We start from the raw sequence: 23384 nt of genomic DNA, 5'->3' as shown, positions 1-23384 counted from the left end.
GGGGGTTCCTAGAGACTGTGCCCTCATCATTCCCCCCTCAAACAAATAAGACCCAAATTCTTCTGGGGTCAGGGATGAAGTCTCAGCTTCTGAAACTGCTTCCTGCTGGCAAGGGGCATAGAGCTGTCCCTGCCTTGATGGGTCCAGTTCGGGGGTATGTAGTCTGAGTAGTCATCTGGAAGTTGATGGCTTGGAGCCTGGAGGAGACAAACCTGGGAAAGAGGTTAAGCAAACAACCAGACAGACAGTATAGGAGTACAGAAAAAGGACAATTTTCCTGGAGGTTATTAAAGATGACTATTTTGTACCTAGCTCCCCTAATCACTTGTTCTGTGTACCACACTGCTTTGGGGTTCAGGAGTGTGTAGCACATCCAAATTAGGTTGGGGGTATCTAAGAAGAAGGTTTGATTTTTGGTAAGCCTGTGGCTAGCCAGCCACTGGTGGCCCTCTGCTTCTAGGATGCTCTGGCGAGTAAGAGATTCTAGGGGCTGATTGGAATGGTTGTAGTAGCCAGAGAATTTAATTGTTTTGAAAAACAGGCAACTGGCTTAGGGTCAGGTCCTAAGGACTGGGTTAGGACTCCCAATGCCTGTCCTCTCCTTTCAACAACATATGGAGTGAAAGGTTTTTCTAGATTAGGTAGAGCTAATGCAGGAGTGATGGTCAGTTTAGTTTTCAAAGTCTTAAAAGCTTTTGCTTGGTAGGGGTCCCACTCTAGAAGGAGTGAGTCAGGGCCTTGAGTGGCAATTAATGGTTGCAGTCCCTCCCAAGCCTTGGGATTAATTGGATATTGAAGGTGATAGAGAGGAACTATGGCTGGGGTGGCAGAAGTAGCTTGCCCAGGAATTCCCTGATCCCAAACAATTGGCTCAACCCTCTCCCACACCTCTGAGGGAACATGGGGAGATCTGGTAAACAGAGGGAAAAGGGAGTTATGAGGTTTAACTAGAGAAAATTGGCTTCCCAATTTCACCATCAGGTCCCTTCCCAACAAGGGGGCAGGGACATAGAAGGAGTGTTCAAACAACAGATCCTTGACGCCCATGACCCGATAGGTCGAGGGGCATTTAGGGCCAGAGCAATTAGTTAAAACAAGAGAACATAGCCGTGATAAAGTGAGAGAGGTGGAGAAAGTGGGAGCACTGCCAAGCCCTAGGCTTTCCCCTCCTTCCAAGTCTTGAGAATACTGGAGGACAGCGTGCTGGGAGGAGGCTCTACTACTTTTCCAACCTTGGGGACAATCCTTCCTCCAATGTACCTCCCGGTTACATGCTGGGCATGGTCCTGAAGGCATCAATCCTGGAAGCTTCCTCCAGAGGGGCACCCTAGAGGGGCACTCCTGTTTCAACAATCCGGCAAGCAGCTTCTGTGGGGGTGTAAGATCCACCCACAGCCAGCACCCAGAAAGCTGCCAACAGCACAGGTTCTTTTGATTGCTTAACTAAGGAAAGCAAGGTGAAGGGGTTGACAAGCTTACTTTAATTCAGCATACAAATATCATTCACTTAGTTCAGGCGAAGAGATCAGCATACTGAACTACAGAGCAAATTACAAACAAATTACTAACATCAACAGACAGACCAAATACAGATTCATAGTTACCAACATCTAGGTTCAGCCCGGGAGCTCAAAACAGGGGCTGGCCCAGCATCACGTGTGCCACCACGGCTGTGGGTAAGAGCTCCAGAGAAGAGACAGCCAACCCCTGGTTTTTATATCTTTTTCAGCATCAGGGGTGAGTCACACATTCGACTCACCCACGTGACCTAGAATCATCACAAAGAGGCAACTTAAACCCACGTGGTCTAAAAGCCTCTGCTGTCCCAGACATATAAACTAGGCCCTCCCTGGAGTTAGCCCCACCTTGGGCCCCACCTTAGTTGCCAATCCACACCCACTAAGGTTTCACACCTAATAGGGGTTTGGGCCTGGGGCTTAGCACCTAGTAAGGCTCAATGAAGTACACTGAATTAGTCAAAGGGAACAAAAGCCAAACTATTCAAGGGCACTTAGTTGAACTAAGTGCTAAGGAGCCCATTTTGCTTACCAACACAACTCCTTGGACCAGTGACCCTCCTTGTGGCATCGAAAGCAGGTTTCCCCAGTGCCCAAGTTGAAGGGCTTCCTCCAAGGGGGTGCCCTGGAGGTGCATTCCTTGGGTCTTTTCCTGGCCATGGCAACAGCCAAGAATTGAGCGTGTTCCCAGATTCTCCTCTTCTCCTCAGTGGTACAACAGGTAGAGAAAAGGATATTCAAATCCCACCTAGAAAGTTCAAATTGTAGGGACAGATCCCTAAAGCCCTCAGTAAACTCAGTGGAATCTTCTGAGTATCTCCATAGTTTTTCTTTAATTTGAATGAGATCCGAAATGGAGAATGGAACATGCACTCTCCTTGTCCCGGTGGGAGAGGCAGGAACTTTCCTCAGGGGAAAAAGCCTTGAAGGTGCCATGGGACCTGGAGCTTAGGGAAGGATTTAGGAAGTTCCGCTTCTGGTGAGGGAGGGGCTGGGAGCTTCCGGCTGACCTAGATTAGACTGCAAGGCCAGAGCATCTGTCTGGCAAGGGAGAAGATCAGCTGGTACCTGAGGAGGGGTAGGGGTCAGAGAGGGAGATACCAAAGAGACCTGAGTGAGAGCCACCTCAGAGAGAGGGGCCAGGGGAGGAGGTACTGCCGTGGGGGCAGGGCCAGAGGCTGGAACCTGAGTAGGAGTTGCCTCGGGGGTGGGGCCCATGATGGTAGATACTGCAGGGCCAGAAATAGGGACAGGCAATGAGGCCAGAACCTGAGTAGGGGTCCCTTCAGGAGAAGGGGCCACAGAGGGAGGCACCTCAACAAGACCCTTGGCTGGGACCTGAGCAGGAGTCACCCGGGGGGGAGGGGCCATGGGAGGAGATGCAGGGTAGGAGACTTGGACCGTGAAGGCGGCAGGAAAAGAGAGGGGTTGCACTACAGGAAACCAAGGGAAAGAGGAGATGGCCAAGGAAGGGGGAGCACAGGAATCAAGGGTGCTCTGGGGAACAGGAGGAGGGGCTAGGGCTGAAGCCCTGGGGGCCATAAGGAGGTGGTTATCCGAAATGTCCTGTTGACCCCCATTGCCCCTTTGTTGGGGGTCTCTAGCTATGAGCATCTTACAATCTTTTCTGAGAACAGGGTTCCGAGAGAGCTCCACGAAGGTCGTTATGTAAGGAATTTTTGTCCATTTTCTTTCTCACTGACAATATAATTCTAACTGTAAAAGAGTAGTATATTGTAAAGTCCCAAAAACAGGCCACTCTTCATGGCCTTCTAGGTGATATTGTGGCCAAGCAGTATTGCAAAGATATACCAGCTTTTTCTTTTTAAGTTCTTTAGAGAACTTAGATTTTTTCCAATTTTGTAAAAGACAGCCCAAGGGTGAATTTTTGGGGATCAAGGAGGTTTGACCCACTGTGGGCTTGGGGGGCTGGAAGTCCCTTCCTTTGCAAGGAGGATTTGGGAATAAGCCACAAAAAGGAACAAAGCAAGACAGGAAAAAAAATAAACACAAAAAGGTACCTGAGGTTTTCCCATTCCCTAGCGCTGAGAGAATTGAGAAAATTGGGGGAGCACTTCTGGATAGGGTGTCCATCCTTGTCCTCTATGCTTCAGAAGGTGTGCCCAGGTCCATGGCCTCGAACATAAACCACTGGACTGAGATCCTGAGAGCATCAGGCTGAGTCGGAGACAGCAAGCAGCTGTCTGACCTACTGGGGACCTGGGGAGTCAGGCCCGAGAAGCACCTCCAAAATGCTTGGAGAGTGAGAAGGGGATTGGGAGAGGGAGAGGCTTACCTTCCAGTCTTGGCTGGAGAAGAACTTGAGATGAGCAGTTTTCCCGATCAGGGAACCAAAAAAAAAATGAAGAGGTTTAATCAAAATGATGATGGTAGGGAACCATACGCTTCTAGGGGTGCTCATGACCCCAAAATACCGACACAGCGGGTCCTGCTGAAAGAATTCGATTCAAGCCTTCTCAGCCAAGGGAAAAGACAAAGTTTATTAGGGATTCACCATAATAGGTTGTCTTAAGAAATCCCACCCTTTGTGACACCTGTTTTCACAAGCGGGCCAGATTCAATCTAAGCTGAGCTAGATTGAATCTGAGCCGGCAGGAGTCTTAAAGAGATAAATTTAGATGTAAAGTAAGGAAAAAACTTCCTAAACATCAGAGCTATTCAAAAATGGAATGGGCTACTTCTGGAGGCAGTGAGTTCCCAGTCATTGGAAGCCCTCAAGCCAAGGACAATATTTGTCAAATATGTTATAGTTGGAATTCTTTTGGGAATATGGATTAGACTAAATGACTTCTAAAGTCACTACAAATAATATCAAATAGTTTGATATTTTCCAAAGAAGGCAGATGGAATATCTAATATAAGTTGCATTAACAACAAAATATGCATCTATCTACATTCTTGTATGTTTCAGCTTAAATTGCTGTGGCATCTTTTAAATGGTCTTTGCTTGATTTTCACATACAAATAAAGCGTTCTATTACTCACCCATACCCACCTAGCATCGTTCTTACCTGGAGGAGAAGAGCCCCCAGCAGAAAAAAAAACAAGCACTCCCATATCATGGCACAATAGACACAGTCCTGAACTAGGAGTCAGGAGGTTCATGTTCAAATCTTTACTGTGCCACCTTAGATGGATCACTCAACCGCCCTGATCTTTAGGGTTCTCATTCTTAAAATTAGGCATTGGTCATGCACAAGAGACTCTAGAGGAAAGGTCTTTGAGTGGGGGGACCTAAATGACACAAGCAGCTTAAGTGGAGAGGTAACATGCCTGACTTTCGAGAGTTCCATCTAGGTGGAAACAGAGAATGGAGGGGCATGCTTCAGCCTCCCCTCTTTTTTTCCCTTTGGCAGTGGGCCAACAATGCCAGGCAGGAGCACACATGCACAGGAGGATGATACTGTGCCTGCCACTTCTGCTGCTAGGCTACCTCCAAACAAGAATAAAAGAACAAAAAGTTGCAGTGGGTGCACTTTCCAACTTGAAGAAGAATGGAACACTCTGAATGACTTGGAAAAATACACACCAGGAAAATAGAAAACAAAGACAAGTCTGAAACTAGATAGTCAGACTTTCCAAACCTAACCGTGTTAAATGTATGGATGCTATTCCCAGTCAGTATTATTTCTCACTGCCCTGAGAGTCCAGAGGAAGCTTGTGCTCGATCCCACAGCTTGGAAAAGCTGTAGCCAATGGCTTCACAAGCAGTGTGATCATGAGAACAGTAGGTGTGAAGGGTGAAGAGAAAGAAGGTCCTATAATGGGAATTCAGAGACTAGAGCCTGGGTATTGCAGGTGTGGCTGCAGGGGCCATAACCCAAGACTCTGATGAGAATGGTTGGAACAGACTGAAGCTTTGGCTGTTGTTGTTCCTTTGGGATGAGCCAGGACAGTGAAGGTTTAACTCCTCTGCACTTTTCCTAAAGCCTGCAGCTAGCAATAATTTCTACATGATTGTACTATTTCTTTAAATTGTTTCTAATTCCTGATTTGTTGCATATAAAATTATGATCATTCATAACTTCTTTATGATTCTTGTCTGGTAATTAATTGCATAACAGATATTGCAACAGAGGAAGTCAAGGAACAGCCTACAGAACAAAACTTCTCTGTCTGACTGCCAGGAGTGTTAGAGCATGGAATTCTTTTCTTCCCATTACCCCCACCCCCAACTAGTGGCTGAGCCAAATTAAAGGTGTAACCACTGTCCCAACACTCATTGGTATGGGACTTTCTCCTTATTGATGGAAACGTATCTGCTGCCCTACATGAGGGGCAAGACAGAGTGGGCAAGAGCAGAACTTCAGTTATTGTCTGGTCTTCTTCAGGGTTCTTCAAGCTTCAAGTCACTTTGGGCTCTTCTGGCTTCCAAGTTCAAGAAAGAAGATGGAGCTATAGTGTTAAAGTATAGCTCCCAATAGAGTTACACTTAAGCCTCAAGGTCATAGCTGCAGTCTTGGGTGTGTGTGTGTGTGTGTGTGTGTGTGTGTGTGTATAAACCCTGCTTCGGGTTATGAAGGGAAAAACTCTGGGATGACATGAGAGGAACTAGCAGTCTCCATCATGTTCCTATCCCCAGCTTGCTACTTTAGAAACTTTGGGGAATTTCACCAAGAGTTATCTCACTCCCAGTGGGAGAGCTCCTTCACTTTGTATTGTCTGCTATATGTTCTCCTATGCGTACCTGATCTGATTTCTGTTTTGCTATGAGTTGGATAAATGGGTTTCTTTACCATTTGCTACATGTGTTCATTATGGGACTGATACTTGGTGGGGAAGGGGTCAAGACCTGGATACAGAGCTTGGGGTTCTGCTTCCCCCATAATAATGACAAAGCAATCAGAAGTTAGCTTGAATTTGATAATATCTCCTAGCCTAGACTAACAATATTTCAGGGTACAGATAGATACGATTCTAGCCCTTTACCCTGCCTCTGAGGAGAGGAGAATAGCCCCTGGCCCCAACCTACCAACAGGAATAAAAGTCTCCCTTGGAGAAAGTTTGGGGGAGAAGACGTTAGAAATGTCTATTCTGCCTCCCTTCAGGCCATACAATGCCATCCCCATGCTACATATGGAAGGACAGCTGTGGTATTCATAGGGAGGGTTACATGTGGGGCCCACTCATTACATATAGACCTCTCTACAGAGAGAAACTTACAGTTTTTATTTTATTAATAGTCCTTAAAAATCTCCTGAATAGCAGAGGTATATAAATCAAGTTACTCAGGACCAGTAACCCTGATATTATGGAGTTGTGAGGTGGCTTAGAGTGGCAGGTATTCCAGAATGAGGGGAAAAGCAGAGGAATAGACCCAGGGAAGGCTACACCTCTTGGGCCACTTGATGAGAGGAGGAAGGTATGGTCTAAGCAAAGTATCCAAACTCTGGGGCAAACCCTCCAAAATTCCAAAGGATAGGGGCTGTTTTGCAAAGACAGAAAGAACTTCTACAGTACCAGGAGCTATGAGTTATCTTAGCACACATGTAACCTACATCCTCTAAACCTGAAGCCATCCTTCCTACAGATGCTCTATGTCATGTGAGAGTGTACTCCAGGTACCTGGAAAGGAAAATATTTTTAAGCTACCACTTTTATTTTATCATTGTAGTAAATACCTTTGCTAAGAGCTAGTTGTTAATGGAAGACACACCAATGGACACTCGTGAGCTATAGTGTTAAAGTATAGCTCCCAATAGAGTTATATTCTTGAGCCTCAAGGTGATAGCTGCAGTCTTGGATATATGTGTGTGTGTGTGTGTGTGTGTGTGTGTGTGTGTGTGTGTGCATGTGTGTATATAAGTATATGTGTATATGTATGTATATGTGTATATATACATGTACATACATATTTTTGTAACTGAATTTCAATATAATTGATTTCTTTTGTAATTCTATTTATTTTATTTTATGAATTTAAAAACATTATTCTTCAGACTGCTGAAAAGGATGCATGACTCAAAAAAAAGGTTAAGAACTGGTCCTCTGGTCTAGAGGCCTTAAATATTAAGAATTAAGAGGAATTAAATAAAGAACAATAAGTGAACTGAGCTGAGTTTTTTCTAGCAATCTGGGCTATGATGACAAGGTTCTTGGTGATCATGGAAGAGAAGCAAGATTTCTTTTCCTTAATGAAAATGTTGTCCCCTTTCTAAATTCTCTACCCATTTTGAAAAAAAAGCAGAGTTGACTTTATCTCCACAGAGGTGATAAGAAATTGGTTTTGCCTCTTAAAGCTTTGGAACACAGTCTTAAAGAGTTTGCTGTTCTGCTGGAAGACAATGTGCAGTTTGGATCTAATATTGCACAAATAAAAATCAATAACAACTAGGCTTCTGAGAAATGTAGCCACCTCCAAGTAATCTCCTCAGAATTGTACCACATTGAATAGGATCTTCAAACTTAATATCCGTGCACATTCCAACAATGTTTATTCAGTTATTGAGAGGATTGGATCTCTAAGGTCCCTTCCAGCCAAACAACTGGAGAGAAAGAAAAAGGGAAAGGTGAAAAGAGGGAGGAGAGAAGGGAAACAGAGAGCAGAGAAGGAATGATAGAAAGAAGAGAGGGCTTCAGGAAAGGAGGAAAATATAGGATAGGGATGGAAAACGCAGTGGGCCAGGACACTGGTACTACTGGAGAGGCTTGAGTTCACCACCAATGACGCAGAAACACCGATGGGGCTAATGTGAGTGATGTGATAGAGCAGACCTGGGGCAATTTGAGTTATCTTTGTCCACCAGGCAATTGATTTGGGACCCAGTGGAGGGCAGTTTGGGTGAGGAAAATGCAAAAGAGGTTTTCAGGACATTATCAGAGAGCTCCTCAGACGCCTGCTTCCTGCTTTTGCTTTTCCTACTAACAGCTTTTATCAACCTTTACCTTCTTAAGAACTGCTTGTTAACCACCTTAGAGCCTGATTTTACCTGGGGGTATTTCTGTATGTTTTAATTAAAGAGATTATTTCTTTGAACCCTCAGGCTCTGAGTGACCCACTGCACCAAATATGGAACCACAACAAGGACAGAGAAAAAGTATGAGAATATGAGATGAGGTTGCACCATTGGGTCCATTAATGCAATAGAAATCACAGATCAGGGGAACAATGCACAGAAAGACTTCATTTCATTCAGGGTCCCTGCTGCTCCTTTAATCTAAGAATCTTTAAAAATAGGATCTCCTAATGAATGAAATATGTTCATTCTTCCGATCTGTCCCTAAACCTCATTGTAAAGCTCTGAAGCTTTTCCGTTGTGAAACATGTCTTAATCCAACAGGTAAAGAAAATACAAATGGCTTCTTGGTGGTCTGTGAATGGGTACAGGCCATTTCTTTGGAGAATCAGTGCTTTTTTAAACTGCTGCCCTGACTTTCTAAACATTGAAAATAATAGTTGATTAACCACACTTGGGTCATTTGATCCCTGGTGCTGATTAAAAGGCTATCACAGGGAGATTAAGTGACTGACCCTGATCAATCAGGCTCTTAACTCACATGGCATTCACAGTCCCAGATCTTTGCTTTCACCAAAAAACTACAATTACCCCATCCTTCCAGTAGCTATAATAGCTCTGTCCACAAATTAAATGCTTTGGTATTTGCTCAATTATGGCCTTCAAGTATGTTCTGTTTGGCAATAGGAGGCTTTCTTAAACAAGACTATAACCTGAAATTCTGAATAGATTTACCATAATCCCTTTGGTTTTAAAGTAACTGTAACTAAGGCAGAGGGACATGGCTTTTGTCCCAAGGTGCAAAATTTTATGACATGTTGGTAGAACTTGTAATCCTTCTGCAGCAAAAATATGGAGCTTAGCACCTAGAATAATTAGTTAAAATAAGACTAGATAGAGTTCTTCCTTCAGCCCCTACATTCTCCAATGGAGAAATTACCAAAGAATGGGAACAACTGAGAGGTTTCCTTTTGAATTTGATAGGAAAGGTACACATCAGAATAATATAAATAAAACTTTAAAAAACTGCTTTTGATGTAAAGACCTAAAAAAGTAGAAAGATTTTAATTGTTTATGGTTGGACTGTTCCAATATAATAGAAATGACAATGATATTCTCTCAATCAATGTACTTATTATGCACCATAATCAGTGAAACTACCAAAATATTACTTTAGAAAATGAGAAAAAAAATAATAACAAAAGTCATCTTTGGAACAAAATATAAAGATTCTCAATGGAAAAAAATGTGGGAAGGAAGGAGGCTTTTCTTCATTATGAGCAAGACTCACAGTACCAGACCTCAAATTATACTACAAATCAGTAGTTACCAATCTATGTTACACTGGCTACAAAATAGAAAAGTTGATCAATAGAGTAGATTAGGTATACAACCTATAGATGCAAATGAATGTCACGACCCAGGGTTAAATAAATCTAAATACTATTCCACAAAAACTGCTAGGAAAATGGGAAAACAGTATGGCAGAACTGTAATCTTGTAATAATGTTGCCCTCCAAAAAAGAAAAAAGGGTCACTGAAACATATTTTTAACATGCCCAGGAGAAACAGAAGAAAGTTCAGAAGTAAATAGACATGTTGGATAGTTTTGAAAGGAATGTGCTACATTTATTATTTTTAAAGCATGATGTAAACAAAAGAGATACACAGTTTCATGTATAAACATTTCTTCCTCTTCTACTTTGTATATGAAAATGTTCTTTTTTGATATTTTTAAATGCTGAATATAAAAAAAATTTAAAGAATGAAAAACAAGGCAGAATATCCATATGAATCTATTGATTAAAGAGTTGATTGAATAGGCCCAATGAATGAAGTGGATCACAGCAATTGGGAGAAATGTGCTTAGTCTAGAAAGAACAATACTCACTGTGAAGCCAGGAAAGTTCTCATTTTATTTTATATTTACTCTACATTTCCTAGTGAATGGGTACCTCCTGAATGGAGAGTAGGTTTGCTCAAATTTTTGCTCAAAAACGTTTGCTCAAAAACGTTTTTTATGCTATTCCCAATTCAAATTCCTGCACCCTGCCCCCCACCACTCTCCATTGGCTAGACGCAACCTCCTGAACTTCCCATTTCATGTTCTCTTACTTGATATGTCCCCCCCTCAAACACCTTGTTAAGCATGCATACTAGCTTCTAACCTTTTACCTGATCAGAAGCCTGGTTCTGCTAGGTCACAGCTCTGATTAGAACCAGTCACCTCTGACTTACATTCTGTTATCAGTTAAAGCTGGGAGTATTTTTAATCTGTGGAAACAGAATTCCTTCTTTTGTTTCCCACATACTTATCACCTAGTCCAATTCCCACATTTTACAAAGAAAGTCATAAAAGAATCCCAAAGTGAATAAAAGATTTCACCAAAATCACATAGTAAATAATTGGGCAGGGAATTCATAATCACGGCTTCTGGTTTGAATTGCTTTTCTTTTTTTTATTCAATGAATATTTGACTGATTGAGGCAGCCAGATGGCTTGATGAATGGTACTCTAGAGATGGTGGAAGACCTGAGTCAGATGCTGCCTAAAGCACTTACTGTGTCACCCAGAGCAAATCACTTAGGATCCCTCAGGGATACTATATTATTATCCCTCTGGGATAATAATAACATCGACTCACAAAATTGTTGTGAGGATCAAACGTCATAAGATAAGGTGCTTTACAAACCTTAAAGCACTCTTACTGTTAATGATCAGTGAATTGAAAAGATTTCTTCCCTGAACCAACTGAATCAAATGACCATTTGGGTATCATATAAGAACAACTTGAGAAGGTGGAGAATTTGAAAATCACAAGAAACACAAAGATCCAGAAAGCTTCTTCTCCAAGGTGCCAAGGGTTCACATGCTCTTTTTCCCAGCCTATTTCCAGGATCTATTCTGCATTACAGGAAACCTAGAAATCTTCATGAGAAAAGATTAAAATATTCCCACAGCTTCCCAGAAACAGAAAGAAAGCCTCATTTTATCTAATCTCTTGTTTTTCTTAAGGGAATTGTACCAAAGCTACATTTGTTACCTTCAAACTTGTCCTTAAGGAATTGAGTTAAAATGAATCTGAAGACTATAGCTAAAACTTTCATTTTTATTTTTTGCTTTTCAGAAAAATATCTCTACTTCTCAGCAGCACATGGCACCTTTACAGATATTGGCCATATGTTGAGGTGTAAAGATGACCTCACCAAAAAGTGTAGAAAGCAAAACAACTAATCACATTTAATAATTATAATTCGATATAAATTATATTCAATAAAAAGCCCTTAAGGAAAGAATTTAAAAATAAGTGTAGACTAAATAACATAATTCTAAAGAACTGGTGGACCAAAAAACAAATTATAGAAAAAAATGGAAAATACCATCATGAAAAATTACAATAATGAAATAACATCACAATTTATGGGACACAGATAAAGCAGTTCTGAGGGAAACATTTATAGCAGTAAATATTCATCAATAAAAGAGAAAAATAACAAATCAATGAATTTGGCAAGTAATTAAAAAAACTTGAACAACAAAAAATGCCCAACTAAATAGCAAAGCACAAATTCTGAAAGTTACAGAGATTGATAAAAAAAAATTGAAACAAAAATACCATTGAATTAATAAATAAAACTAGGAGCTTTTAAAAAGAAATAACAAAATGAATAGCTAATCCAAAAAAAAAAGATAGGAAAACCATATTGTTCATATCAAAATGTAAAAAATCAAAAACTCACAACAATTACAGGAGAAATAAATTGTCAGAAACTATTCTGCCCAATTATATCCTAACAAAACTGATAACATAAAAATGGATAAAAATTGACAAAAATATAAGTTCTCAGATTAACAAAACAAGAAATAGACCATTTAAATAACCAAAAGTTGATCCAGTCGTAAATGAAATCTCAAAGAAAAAAATACTCCAGGAACAAATAGACTTATAAAGAATTATATCAAACATTAAAAGAACAACTAATTATAAACTATTTGCAATAATTAGAAAGAGGGGGCAATTCTCTAATTTGTTTTTTTATAATTGTCTTTATATCTAAACTATGGAGGGACAAAATACATAAACTAATGAACACTGATGCAAAAATTTTAAATAATATTAGCAAATAGTCTATCATAACATTTTAGAAAGATTATATACTATGACCAGGTCATTCTTATGCAAGAAATGTAGGGTCAGTTCAAAATAAGGAAGAATATAAATATAACAAATCATATAAATACTATAGATAATAAAATCCATATTACTGTTAAATACATGTTGAGAAGGCTATGCAAAAATCCAGCACTCATTTCTATTAAAAATTCTAGAAAGCATAGAGATAAATAGGCCTTTTCTTAATATGGCAAATGATATCTATCTAAATCCAAAAGAAATTATTATATATAATAGGAAAAAGTTAAAGATCTTTCCAATAAAATCAGGAGTAAAGTGAGAATGTCACTTATCACCCCCGCTACTTAACATAGTGCTAGAAATGCTAAGTGTAGCAATTAGACAAGAAAGAGTAATAGGAAGAATAAACACATAAAAGAGGAAACAAAATTATCACTTTTGTAGATATGATGGTATAATTACATAATCCTAGAGAATCAAGTAAAAAATTATTGAAATAATTATTACTCCCAATAAAGTTGTAAGATACAAAATAAATCTACTCAAACTATCACCATTTTTTAAATATAGCTAACAAAACCTGGTAAAGAAGAGCAAAAAAGAGGAATTCCCTTCAAAACAACCATAGAAGCTATAAAATATTCCAGAGTGTATCTACAAAGATTCACTCACAGGCTATATGAATTCAACTATTTTTTTCCTTGTCAAATAACAATAATAAAAATAATAACATTACCTTAGTTAATTCATTTATTAAATGATGCACTGATCAAACTATGACAAATATTTTATAGAGCCACAAAAATAATAACAAAGTTCATATGAAGGAACAAAAGGTCAAGAATCTGAAGGGTTTTAAAGGAAAAAAATGGGGAAAAGGGATGTCTATCAGTACCAGAGTTAAAACTATACACAAAAAGCAGTTGTCATTGAAAATGACTTTTAGTGGTTAAAAAATAGAATGGTAGAAGATGGCAGCTGGAAAGCAGGGACTCACTTAAGCTCTCCCTCAAATCCCTCCAAACACAGGTAAAAAGTGGCTCTGAACAAATTCTAGAGATACAGAACCCACAAAATAGCAGGGAGAAGTAGGTCTCCAGCCCAGGACAGCCTGGATGTTCACCGGGAAGGGTCTATCGTGCAGTGCTGGGAGTGGAGCACAGCCCAGCATGGGCTGTGCCAGGACCAACCAGGCCTTAGGACCATGAATCACTGAGCTGCAGCAGTTACCAGACTTCTCAACCCACAAATGACAAAGACAAATTAGCAGGTCAGTAAGAAAACTACTGGATGGGGGTGAGAGCAGTCCACCCCAGCTGCAGCAGTGGCAGCAGCAGGAAGCTCCTGCAGCTGCTTCCAGAGCTCCAGCTGTGGCTACTTCTGGCCCCAAGCCCACACAATGGGAGGAATAAAGCAACAGATCAGAGCAGGAGTGCAGGGAGTGCATTGCTGGTGCAGAGGCAGGTTTTCTTGCTTTGCCCTGCTTGGATCTGGGTCCTGATATTGGTTGGCAGTTCTTGGGGGAAGAGGAGCACTGGTGTGGCAGAGCTTGCAGTGATGGTGGAGTAGAAGTAGCTCTGAAAACAGCAGTGCAGTCCCTCAAGCTTGGGACAAAGTACTCTCTACTCTACAAGGAGTCATACCCTAACAAAAAGTGCAAGAGTCAAGTAGTTGGCTGGGAACATGAACAGGCAGCGAAAAAGGATGCAGACTATTGAATTTTTTTTTGGTGACAAAGAAGATCAAAACATACAGCCAGAAGAAGTCAACAAAGTCAAAGAGCCTACATCAAAAGCTGCCAAGAAATATATGAATTAATCTCAGGTCATGGAAGAGCTCAAAAAGGGTTTTCAAAAGCAAGTAAGAGAAGTAGAGGAAAAATTGGAAGAAAAATGAGAGTGATGCAAGAAATTCATGAAAAACAAGTCAAAGATTTGCTAGAGGAGACCAAAAAAATACTGAAGGAAATAACACCTTAAAAAATAGACTAACTCAAATGGCAAAAGAGTTCTAAAAAGCCAATGAGGAGAAGAATGCCTTGAAAGGCAGAATTAGCCAAGTGGAAAAGGAGGTCCAAAAGACCACTGAAGAAAATGCTACCTTAAAAATTTGATTGGAGCAAGTGGAAGCTAATTACTTTATGAGAAAACAAGAAATTATAAAACAGAATCAAAGAAATGAAAAAATGGAACACAATGTGAAATACCTCATTGGAAAAAAACACTGACCTGGAAAATAGATCCAGGAGAGATAATTTAAAAATTATTGGACTACCTGAAAGCCATGATCAAAAAAAGAGCCTAGACATCATCTTTCAAGAAATTATCAAAGAAAACTGCTCTGATATCCTAGAGCCAGACGGTAAAATGGAAATTGAAAGAATCCACTGATTACCTCTTGAAAAAGATCCCAAAAAGAAAACTCCTAGAAATATTGTTGCCAAATTCCAGAGCTCCCAGGTCAAGGAGAAAATAATGCAAGCAGCCAGAAAGAAACAATTTGAGTATTGTGGAAACACAATCAGGGTAACACAAGATCTAGAAGCTTCTACATTAAGGGACAGAAGGGCTTGGAATATGATATTCTGGAGGTCAAAGGAGCTAGAATTAAAACAAAGAATCACCTACCCAGCAAAACTGAGTATAATGCTCCAAGGCAAAATATGGATTTTCAACAAAATAGAGGACTTTCAAGCTTTCCCAGAGAAAAGACCAGAGCTGAATAGAAAATTTGACTTTCAAATACAAGAATCAAGAGAAGCATGAAAAGGTAAACAAGAAAGAGAAGTCATAAGGGACTTACTAAAGTTGAACTGTTTACATTCCTACATGGAAAGATGATGTGTATAATTCCTGAGACCTTTCTCAGTATTAGGGTAGTTGAAGGGAATATACATATATAGAGACAGAGGGCACAGGGTGAGTTGAATATGAAGGGATGATATCTAAAAAATAAAATAAAATTAAGGGGTGAGAGAGGAACATATTGAGAGAGGGAGAAAAGGAGAGATAGAATGGAGCAAATAATCTCACATAAAAGTGGCAAGAAAAAGCAGTTCTGTTGGAAGGGAAGAGGGGGCAGGTGAGGGGGAATGAGTGAATCTTGGTCTCATCGGATTTGACTTGAGGAGGGAATAACATACACACTCAATTGGGTATCTTACCCCACTGGAAAGAAAGAGGAAGGGGATAAAAAAGGGGGGACGATAGAAGGGAGGGCAGATGGGGGAGGAGGTAATCAAAAGCAAACACTTTCGAAAAGGGACAGGGCCAAGGGAGAAAACTGAATAAAGGGGAACAGGATAGGATGGAAGGAAATATAGTTAGTCTTTCACAACATGATTATTGTGGAAGTATTTTGCATAATGGTACATGTATGGCCTATGTTGAATTGCTTGCCTTCCTGGGGAGGGTGGATAGGAAGGGAAGAGGGGAGAGAATTTGGAACTCAAATTTTTAAAAAGCAGATGCTTAAAAAAATTTGTTTTTGCATGCAACCAGGAAATAAGATACACAGGCAACGGGGCATAGAAATCTGTCTTGCCCTACAAGAAAGTAAGGGGAAAGGGGATGGGGCGGAGTGATGTGACAGAAGGGAGGACTGACTGGGGAATGGGGCAATCAGAATATACGCCATCTTGGAGTGGGGGGAGGGCAGAAATGGGGAGAAAATTTGTTACTCAAAATCTTGTGGAAATCAATGTTGAAAAGTAAAAATACTAAATAATAAAATATGAAAAAGTTTTTAAAAATAGAATATTCAAACAGTGGAACAGCTTAATTGCACAACATGCTGAAGCAAATAAACACAGCAGCATAGTTTTGATAAACCAAAAGACTTCAGTTACTGAGAGAAGAAAGTAGTCACTATTTGATAAAAAAAATTCCGGGAAAACTAGATAGCAGTCTAGCAAAAATTAGGTTTATACCAACATCTCACATCATATTTCAGATGAATATGTGACCTAGATATAAAAGATCATATCATAAACAAGTTTCAGGTGCAAGGATGAAATTTCCTTTCTGATTGGATAGGAGAAGAGTTAATGACTAAGCCAACAATTAGAAAGGGTTACACAAGATAAAATGGATAATTTTGGTTATATAAAATTTTAAAGTTTTTTGCACAAACAAATCCAACATAGTAAAATTTAGAAAGGAAGCAGGCAAATGGGGAAAATCTTTCCATCAAGTTTCTCTAATATAAGACTATCTATATAAGACTCAGACCATATAAGAACATGATATAAATGTATAAAACTAGTAGATATATGGTCAAATGATACAAACAGGTAGTTTTCAAAAGAAGAAACTCAAGCTATCAATGATCATTTTTTAAACGTTCTAAATTTTAAATTACTAATAAATGCTAGTAAATTAATGATAAGAAATTAGTAAATAACAGATTCACAAATAAATAAATATGATAGATAAAAGAAAATAAATGATGATAAATAGAGAAACTCAAATTGAAATGACTTTGAGGTTCTATTAGCAGTTCTTTTCATAGTAGCCCAAAATAGAAAACAACAGCTGTGCCCTCCTATTAGAGGAATGGCTTAACAAATTATGGCATAGGGATAGAAAAGAATATTATTTTGCCATAAGAGATGACAAAATGGACAGTTTCAGAGAAAGCTGGGAAGACTTCTATGAACTAATGCAGAAGGAAGTAAAACTAGAACAATTTTAACAATGACAACAACATTATAGAGAAAAACAACCTTGAAAGACTTTAGAACTCTGGTCAATGCAATGATTAAACCACCAGTCTGGAGAATTTATGATGAAACATTCCAGTCACCTTCCGTAAGAGTGACAAACTTAAAATGCAGAGGAAAACATACATTTTTTTGAGTATGGCCAATGGTTTGCCAAACTATGCTTGCTTTTTTCTGGGTCCTTTTGCTTGTTTATTTAATGGGGGTGGGAAGGAGAGATTCTAAATGAGTCTTAAATAAATAAGTAAATAAATAAACGTAGATAGATAGATAGATAGATAGATAGATAGATAGATAGATAGATAGCAATTTAAAAGATTGTTATATGTTGGGAGGGAGGAAGGAAGGATTTATTAAGTGCCTACCATGTGCCAGGCACTGTGCTAAGTGCCTTACAAATATTATCTCATTTGAAACTCACAACAGTCCTGGAAGGTAGGTGCTATTATAATGCCCATTTACAGGTGAAGAATTGGAGGCAGACAGGTTAATGATCGGTTCAGGGTCACATAGCTAGTAAGTGTCTGAGGCCAGATTTGAACTCAGGTTTTCCTGACTCCAGGCCCAGCGTTCTCTCCATTGGACCATCCAGCTGCCTCTACACAGGAGAATGATACAAGAGCAATGGCAGTATTTAGAACACCTAAGCTTATACAGCATACTGATCTGCTCCCCAAAAAAGGTCAGCCTTCACTTTTAGCAGTGGAAAAAGCCCTGGTCCTGTAGACCAGGAAAACTAGATTTGAGACCTGACTTTGCCAATAACTGACTGCGTGAACCTGGACAAGTCCTTCCTCTGGGCCTCAGTTTCCTCATCTGAAAAAGAAAATGGAGTTGGACTTCAAAAGTTGGACTTTAGCACTGACATTCTAGGCCTCTAGTTCTTTTTCTCCATGCCTTTTCTTGCCATTCCCATCACTTCAACTTTAGATCCATAGACCACATCTCTGGTAAGAATCTGACCTTCTGAGCTACAGAAAGGTTTTCTGACCATTCTGAAATAAGTGACCCAAAGGGTTAAAAAAAGTTTGTCCTCACTTTCTCTTTTTCCACAGTAGAGAAAGCATGAATATGTATATATAAATGTATATGTCTATGTGCATGTGCAAGAAGTATGAGCTTTCCAGGAAAGAAAACACTTTATCACAGTCCACTGACACTAAAAAAAAACCACTGGGCACATCTGTGGTTTTCTCACTTGTTCCCATTACATTGGTTACTTAAAATTGTCAAGCAGAGATTAATCAAAAAATTCATATTTGGCATAAATCCCAAGGATTGTAAATTCAGTGTGGGTATAAAAGGTGTGCATGGTCCAGAATAATTCACTGACAACATGGAGACATTAGGAAGCCTCTTCCCTCTTGTATTTCTCATTCTAGAATGCCTGGCAGAAAAGGACTTAGAGCAACCTAAAGGTATGAAAAATTAATAATAATCTCATGCCTCCTATTTATGCTGCACTGAGAATTTTTGGAAGCATCTTCATACATCCTCTTTCTTGGCTGTCCTCAAAAGCAGTGACTGATGGGTCTTGGTATTAAAGATAGAAGAAGAACATAAATTGATTATACTGCCTGCATTCTCACAGTTAGAGTTTTATAGGCTGAGAACCTGGATCAGTTCTCTCTATTATATGAGGCTATCACTGAATCTTATTCTTAGAAGAGCAAAGGCTCTTCTTCAGCACAACACAGGCATTGATGACATTAGTTTAGTTCTGATTCAGAGTAGAACACCAAAGAAAATGGCTACAGTGACCTATATGGGGCTATATGGCTTAACACAATCCCAAGAATATAGCAGATATGTAAGAATATTACTCAACAAATGTTCTGAAAATAAATAACTATCATGAAAAACAAACAACTTCTCAATTCTTCACAAAAGATAAAAATTTTTTTCCTTTCTATTTTACAGACAGTAAAACGAGTTGTGGGGGTCTCCTTGTCGATTCTCATGGATCATTTACCAGTCCAAACTATACCGGACGATATCCCAATCTCCTAAACTGCATCTGGGAGATAGAAGTAGGCAATGATTTCCAAATCAGCCTGGTCATTGATGATCTGCAGTAAGTAAGACCCTGGTTACCTCATAGCATCACCTCTCTTCAATAACTAGATATTTATCAACTTGAGCTGCTGTCTAATAATTCACTTCCTGAGTCAGGTAACCTCTGGCTTATGGGTCAAAGCATAGATCCCACATTTCACTTTGACATTTCAAAATTCTGAGCCAGACTCATAGGCATTTTGTAGATATGAGGTGACATTTTTCTCATGGGTTGGCCTACCCAGCAAGACGAGAGTGAGATAAGATGTGAGTGACCCAAGAATACTAGTTCCCTGGACAGCCTAGATAGGATCTACTGTTCTTCACAACAGAAGTAATGGGTAATATTTTCCCCCAAGTGACAGAAAGGAGCCTTTGGATATTTCCTGAATAGATCAACTATCCAAACAATATATCAGTTGTCGCCCCTTCTACTTCTTGAGAAAGGGGGAAAATATGCCTTTCCAAGATGTTTTTAGAACTTGGGGACCAAATTTCTAGAGTTTTTCTTAAGCAAAACTATTGGTATAAGATAATATGAAGGTCTTTCATGTATTTTCAAAACATCAGTTCTATTTGGACACTTAGCCTATCACTTTAGAAAATACACATGGCCCATATCACTGCTCTCGTTTAGAGAGGTGGTGGACCCCAGATGCAGAATGGGGCATATGATGCCAGATATAGTCAATGTAAAAGTTTGTTTTGTTTAACTGTATTTCATTGTTCCAAGGGAGGATTCTATTGTAGCGTTTGGGTAATGGTAGGAGGGGAGAGGGGGGAGACAGAATTATGAAATGAGAATATTATTTTTAAAAGTAAGAAAACATCTTTTTAAAACTCTTGTTTGTAACGGTTTAAACAGATTCACCACTCAGGAGGTAAGTTCTAAATCTGCCATCACCAGAAAAAATCTATATCTAATCATACGTGGAAAAAATTTAATGGGAGGGAGAAAGAATAAATTCATGTTGTTTCCTCCATTAAAATGTGAATTCCTTAAGAGATTGTGTTTTTGCCTTTCTTTGTATCCCCAGTACTTAGCACAGTGCCTGACATATAGTAAATGCTCAATAAATATTTGTTGACCTGACTTTACTCTTGAAGATGTCCTTCAGTCATATGACTGTGATCTTTGTGTTAATTTGGATGTTTTTTAAACAACAGGGAATCATTGAAGCTGGGACATTTTCAGCTCATTTGCAAACATTTTGGCAGCATTGTATAGAGATTTTTCTCTAAATCTATTGCTTATGTGAATACACTTGGGGTTAGGGAAGTGTTTTCCATTAAACCACAAGTTCCTTTTTATTTGTAGTGTAGGATGATTGTCATGAAATTCTTCCTGTTATGAGGGCAAGAACAATGAGTATCATGCTGACAAAATATGCTACAGGAAGTCCCACCATTCTCCTACATTTCTCTTTCTGTTCTGCAGATTGGAATTTGAGGATTTATGTACTTATGACTACATTGAGATTTTTGATGGTTCATTGGATGCTTCTTCATTTGGAAGATTCTGTGAAGGTCCCATTAGGATACTGATATCAAGCTCCAACCGAATGACAGTTTTATTTAAAACTGATGTCAGTGTCACAGATCGAGGGTTTTCTGCTTCCTATAGCAGTAGCCAGAAAGGTAAGAAACACCCAGGACTAATATTTTGATATGGCAAGTAGTAAAATGACTATCTGTTCTTGCTTTTTTGATCTATCACTGGTCTAGTCACCTATTATTGCACATTGAGTTCCCTTTTCGGTAGGGCTAAATTTGGGAAATGGAGAATCCCCTTCATTTCTCATGTGTAAGCTATCTCCAAGCCACATTTCCTCAGTTAAAGTGGAATAGAGGGCTGAAACAATCATAGAATAATTAACCTAATAATGATAGGCTCTTTGGAAATAGCACCCTGCCCAAAACTCCCTAGAAGAATATTGCCACTGATCATTAAAACAACAAAATGAATAGAAACTCAAACAATTAGTATGTGTTTGATGTGCTTTCCAGCTGGTTCCTTGACATTGAAAGTTTCCTAGAATAGGTGTGAAGGCTGAGTAGAGATTTATAATAATGGAACATGGAGAACCATTTGTGATGATGACTGGGACCTGAATGACGCTTAGGTAGTCTACAGACAGCTGGGCTATGGGGAAGGTCTTTCTGCCCTGGGAAATGCCTATGTTGGCCAAAACTCTGAATTCATCAGAATGGATAATATACAATGTACAAGGAACTGAAGACTATCCTTGGCAGTGTTCCCACGGTGTCTCTCACAACCATGAAGATGCCAGTGTCATCTGCTCAGGTCCCATCTAGTACCTACTGTCTTCTCCATCTTGGAATAAAAGAGTTCCTCCTAGGGAATAATATATGCACATTTGTAACAACCAACATTTAATAGAGATAAATTTAAAGTCTTATAATAGTATTTTAAAAATTGACTGCAAAAATACAAGATGAAGGAAGCATCATCAAATGGAAATTTGTCCAAAAAAAAGTCTGGGAGTTTTGGGGACTCCAAGCTCAATGTGAGTCAACAGTTTAATATGACAGCCCCCCAAAAAATTTTAAAAAGAAACAAATGCCATGTTGAACTGTTTCAAAAGAGGTTTAGTTTCAAGAGTAAGGTATTGATGGTATTGCAGTATGGGGCAGCTAGGGGTACAATGGATAGAGTGCCAGGCCTGGTGTCAGGAAGATTCACCTTTCTGAGCTGAAATCCAGCCTCAGACACTAGCTGTGTGAAGCTGTGTGATCCTGGGCCAGTCACTTAACCCTGTTTGCCTCGGTTTCCTCATCTGTAAAATCATTTGAAGAAGGAAATGGAGAACTACTCCAACATTTTTGCCAAGAAAATCCCAAACAAGGCCATGAAGAGTCAGACACAATTGAAAAATGACTGAACAATAAGAAGTATCGCACAATACCACCCTAGTTGGTCCACATATGGAGTATCATTTTCAGTTTCGAACAACATAGTTTGGGACAGAAGTTGATAATATAGATACCAAAGGAGGACAACCTGAGTAATAAAGGGTTGACTTCATGTCATAAGAGGACAAGTTGAAAGAATTAGGGATGTTTAACCTAAAGAGAAGACTCAAGGTGGGTCAGGGGGGACATGGTCATTGTCTTCATCTACTTAAAAGACTATCAAGTGAAAGAGGACTCAGATCTATTCTTTGGGCCTTATAAGAAAGAAGGAGAATAATGGATAGAAGATGCAAATTCAGGCTTGATGTAGAAGGAAAACTTAAGAACAATCAGAACTTGGAAAAAATGGAGTGAGAGGCCTTCCCCTCACTAGAGTCTCCTAGCAAAGGCTGTATACCCACAGCGTTATGGCAGGGACTCTTGGTAGGGAGGGTTATGAATGGGACATAACTCTTAAAATCCCTTCAAACTCTGAAATTCTAGGATTCTGTGAATCAGACATTACCAAAATAGCAAATAGTGGTATTAAGACCAAGTTGGAATAACATCTTATCCTTGTGGAAAAAAAGTTATTCCATATAAGTGAACTTACATGAAACAACTTAGTTCTTACCCTTTTTGACCATTCTGCTGAATTTAACACTGTTGTCTACTCTATCCTCTCCCCTAGGTATTCTTTCTTCTCCAGATTTTCATAATACTTCTCTTCCTACCTGCCTGACTGCTTCTTCTCTTCCTCCTTTGCTGGCTCATCATCTGTATTATGTCCCTTACCTGTGGGTCTTCCCCAAGGCTCTATCCTGTGTACTCTTCCTTTGCCTCTCTGCATTCTCTCTGGATAACCTCATCAGTGCCCATGGGCTTAATTATCATCTTCCTGCAGATAAATGGTAGATCAATATATCCAATCCCAATCTCTTGCCTGAGCTTCGGTCCCAAATCATCAGATGCCTATTGGACATTTCAAATTGATTGTCACAGAAATTCTCAAACTAGACATGCCCAAAACATAACTTATTGTCTTTCCCCCAAATCCCATCCCTCT

At 39.5% G+C, this 23384-nt stretch overlaps 1 protein-coding gene across 1 annotated transcript in view; it reads left to right on the top strand.

The window, feature by feature from the left end:
• The window catches only part of LOC118829577 (deleted in malignant brain tumors 1 protein-like), a 185857-nt gene that overhangs the window by 123980 nt on the left and 38493 nt on the right, over positions 1 to 23384 (top strand). The window contains 2 exon segments of the mRNA XM_036736542.1: positions 19271 to 19424; positions 20844 to 21043. Of these exon segments, the coding sequence (XP_036592437.1) occupies positions 19271 to 19424; positions 20844 to 21043 (354 nt within the window).

This window comes from Trichosurus vulpecula, chromosome 8, assembly GCF_011100635.1.
Source record: "Trichosurus vulpecula isolate mTriVul1 chromosome 8, mTriVul1.pri, whole genome shotgun sequence".
Lineage (NCBI taxonomy): Eukaryota > Metazoa > Chordata > Mammalia > Diprotodontia > Phalangeridae > Trichosurus > Trichosurus vulpecula.
This window is presented reverse-complemented; position numbering and strand designations above follow the sequence as displayed.